This window comes from Magnolia sinica, chromosome 16 (assembly GCF_029962835.1).
Source record: "Magnolia sinica isolate HGM2019 chromosome 16, MsV1, whole genome shotgun sequence".
NCBI classification, from domain to species: Eukaryota; Viridiplantae; Streptophyta; class Magnoliopsida; order Magnoliales; family Magnoliaceae; genus Magnolia; species Magnolia sinica.
Genome location: NC_080588.1, coordinates 15,799,445 through 15,803,183, shown reverse-complemented (window position 1 = coordinate 15,803,183; position 3,739 = coordinate 15,799,445). Strand labels below are relative to the sequence as shown.

The window sequence follows — 3,739 nt, the reverse complement described above, 5'->3', positions numbered from 1 at the left end:
GCAAATTACAAATTGAGCGAGGCAACGTAGAAAATCAGTGAGACAACCTAGGAATTGAACGAGGGAAGTTAGAAATTGAGCAAGGCAATGTACAAATTGAACGAGGGAAGCTAGAAATTGAGCGAGGCAACATAGGAATTGAACGAGGTAACCTAGGAGTTGAGCGAGGTAACGTAGGAATTCAACGAGGCAACCTAAGAATTGAGCGAGGCAACCTAGGAATTGAGCGAGGGAACTTAAAAATTCAGTAAGGCAACCTAGGAATTGAACGACGAAAGCTAAAAATTGAGCAAGGCAACCTAGAAATTCAGCGAGGCAACCTAGGAATTGAGTGAGGTAACCTAGGAATTGAGCGAGGGAAGCTAGAAATTGAGCGAGGTAACCTAGAAATTGAACAAGGTAACCTAGAAATTGAGCGAGGGAAGCTAGTAATTGAGCGAGGGAAACTAGAAATTGAGCTAGGTAACCTACAAATTGAGTGAGGTAACCTACGAATTGAGCGAGGGAAGCTAGAAATTCAACGAGGGAACCTAGAAAATGACCGAGAGAACATAGGATTTGAGAGAGGGAACCTACAAATTGAGCGAGGGAAGCTAGAAATTCAGCGAGGGAACTTAGGATTTGAGCAAGGTAACCTAGAAAGTGATCGAGGTAACCTACAAATTGAGAGAGGGAAGCTACAAATTGAGCAAGGGAAGCTAGAAATTCAGCGAGGGAACCTATGAATTGAGCGAGACAGCTTAGGAATTGAGCAAGGGAAGCTAGAAATTCAGCGAGGCAACCTAAAAATTGAGAGAGAGAACCTAGGAATTGAGCGAGAAAACCTAAAAATTAAGCGAGGTAACCTAGGAATTGAGCAAGGGAAGCTAGAAATTCAGTGAGGTAATATATAAATTGAGCGAAGGAACCTATGAATTGAGCAAGGTAACTTAATGATTGAGCAAGGCAACGTAGAAATTCAGCGAGGCAACCTACGGATTGCGCAAGGGAAGTTAGAAATTCAGCAAGGGAACCTATGAATTGAGTGATACAACCTAGGAATTGAGCGAGGGAAGCTAGAAATTCAGTGAGGCAACCTAAAAATTAAGCGAGAGAACCTAGGAATTGAGCGAGGCAACCTAGGAATTGAGTAAGGGAAGCTAGAAATTAAGTGAGACAACCTAGGAATTAAGCGAGGGAAGCTAGAAATCCAGCGAAGGAACCTAGAAATTGAGTGAGGTAACGTAGAAAGTCAACGAGGCAACCTATGAATTGAGTGTGGCAACTTAGGAATTGAGTGAGGGAAGCTAGAAATTGAGCAAGGTAACATATAAATTGAGTGAGGGAACCTAGCAATTGAGTGAGGCAATGTAGATATTCAGCGAGGCAACCTAGGAATTGAGCATGGCAACCTAGGAATTGAGCGAGGGAAGACCTAGGAATTGAGCGAGGGAACCTAGAAATTCAGCTAGGGAACGTATAAATTGAGCAAGGGAAGCTAGGAATTGAGCGAGGTGACGTAGGAATTGAGCGAGGCGACGTAGGAATTGAGCAAGGCAACATAGAAATTAAGTGAGGCAACCTACAAATTGAGCCAGACAACGTAGAAATTGAGCAAGACAATATAGGAATTGAGCGAGAGTAAGTTAAGGTGAGATAGGGAAACTTGAAATTCGGCGGGGTAAATTAGAAGTTGAATAAAGCAAGCATGAAAGTTGAGCAACGGAAACATTTACACATTATGAAATTTAATTCATTATAAATTTTCCTGAAGTACAAATTATGCGAGGTATATACAACACTATATATAATACAATATTTCACAAATTTATCCTCTTTATCCCATGCCTACGATAAGTATCATTTATAGGTTACAAACAAACAATCATACGATATCGACTTCCTCCAATGTATAGTGAATTTTTGAATGTCTGTTCCCTCCAAGGTGTGACCGCTGCACAGTATATCGATGAATTTCATTACAAATATGCAACTGTCAAAACCATTCACGACCAGAAAAAGGGGTAAAGGCTACGGATAAAAACCCTAGCTAAATCCTTATTGCTACTGTTATATTCCATAGAACGACCGTAGCAATTGGTGGTGTAGCTAAAGGTCAAAAGGCTATGGCTACAGATTAAATCCGTAGCTATATATACAGCTACGGATAATATCTGTAGCTAAAAGTAGAATGAAATCTATAGCAATAGCTACGGTTTTTAGAACAAGATCTATGGCTAATATCCGTAGCAAAAAATATTATAACAATGGTGTCTGTTACCATTGTAAGAACTTGCTGTGATTGACCAACTCATCTAAGCTAATACAATTAATGCTGTCATGAATAGTATATAAAATGTAATCAGGAAAGAAAACGATGTATTCATATTACAAATAGTAATCAAATCATACAATGCATCCTACATTCACATTTCTAAATAAACAAATTTCAGAATACAACAAATCACCGGTTGTAAGTATAATAGGAGCAGAGATCATCCAAATGCCTTGTCATCTCTGGCACCACAATAGTACGGCCCCTGCACAAACTGACACACACAACTTCAGCGCTGGTAACATGAGAGATATCTAAATAGCAATGATATACATTGGATGATATCCTTTTTCTTAACTATGATTTGTGAAGTCAGTGATATTTATGACCATTTATGCAGATCCTGTTTCTCAGAAAAGGCAATTTTTGAACATAAAACCTGAAAATTTTGATACAAGTGCCAAATCAATAAGAAGGTAGAAACATTTAGAAGGTTCCATGGCTAGAATGTCCAATGTGCTTACCATTCATCATACAAGTGCAAAATCCGCTCTTCTCCACTGTGTTCATTCAATAACCGAAGGACCTGTGGAAATAATATCTTCATTACTTACCAACAACATACAAAAAATAGTGAAATGGCTATGCCATTATGGCAATCCTTGTAGGAAATCATAATAGAGGTTCAATGCGCACCTTAAAAGGGTTTTGGGCACATGATGGATTTGGACCTCTACACTTCTCAGAAACCTAGTCAATGTTTACGGTAAAGATAGTGAAATCACTAAGAAGATTTATTAGTGCATGGAGATGACAATAAGTATAGAAGAAGCAGACCTCCAATACAAGAAAAGTTACACTGGAATGAGCATGATAGACCCTTTCTAACGGAATGATTAATGCTTTCTCCAGAGGATCAGTTCCCACAGACATCTCATGAGACATCTTATCCTAATCATCCAATAAATATTCAAGCAATGCCTAAAAGAAGGAAACAATAATAATAATAATATTATGATGGTGATGGTGGTGAATAATGTTGAGACCTGACATCAATAGCACTTTTTCTAAAGTCATTTATGTTTCATGTGTTTGCAAGATTTAACAAATTCTAAGCTCCAAACAAAATCTGGCTGTTGTAGCCCAAGAAGTGACTATTATGAACTATGGAACTGTTCTCTTCCAAGAAAATCAGACATGCTTAGAGAGTAATAATGACTCATTTACTGGAATCTATGAAAAAGAACAGCCCATATACGTGCAACCATGTGTAAACATGAAGAATGGGTACTACACACCAATGTGGCACATTGGAGCAAGACCCAATCCATCCATCAAATGGGCCAGAGATTATCTAATCTATGCAGCATCATGTATACACCCCTGCCCATGGTGTTGTAGCCATCAAGATAAATTTTGGATTAAGGTTTAAGAAATGTAGTTGTCTTTATAACATTGACTTGGCCGCTGATCCCAATTGAGAAA

General features: G+C 38.7%; 1 protein-coding gene across 3 annotated transcripts; it reads right to left on the bottom strand.

Annotated features, from left to right (window-relative positions):
- Positions 1–1,800: 1,800 nt before the first annotated feature.
- Positions 1,801–3,298, bottom strand: LOC131229475 (DNA replication ATP-dependent helicase/nuclease JHS1-like). 3 transcript variants are annotated; one of them, XM_058225441.1, is made up of 5 exons: positions 3,113–3,298; positions 2,951–3,004; positions 2,779–2,840; positions 2,410–2,519; positions 1,801–1,933 (listed from the first exon to the last, which is right to left on the bottom strand). In XM_058225441.1, the coding sequence occupies exons 1-4, from the start codon at positions 3,197–3,199 to the stop codon at positions 2,444–2,446; spliced, it is 279 nt and encodes a 92-aa protein (XP_058081424.1). In that variant the 5' UTR covers positions 3,200–3,298; the 3' UTR covers positions 1,801–1,933; positions 2,410–2,443. The 3 variants fall into 3 exon arrangements, with proteins under 3 accessions (XP_058081424.1, XP_058081423.1, XP_058081425.1); XM_058225440.1 differs by lacking the exon at positions 1,801–1,933 and having other exon boundaries at positions 2,345–2,519; XM_058225442.1 differs by lacking the exon at positions 1,801–1,933 and having other exon boundaries at positions 2,345–2,519; positions 3,134–3,298.
- Positions 3,299–3,739: the final 441 nt, after the last annotated feature.

Excerpts from the sequence above, each read along its gene's own strand:
- LOC131229475 (XM_058225441.1), bottom strand. The coding sequence starts at position 3,199 with ATGTCTCATGAGATGTCTGTGGGAACTGATCCTCTGGAGAAAGCATTA. Across the intron at positions 3,005-3,112 it reads TCTATCATGCTCATTCCAGT|GTTTCTGAGAAGTGTAGAGG; the intron begins GTAACTTTTCTT and ends AACATTGACTAG. Across the intron at positions 2,841-2,950 it reads GTGCCCAAAACCCTTTTAAG|GTCCTTCGGTTATTGAATGA; the intron begins GTGCGCATTGAA and ends TTATTTCCACAG.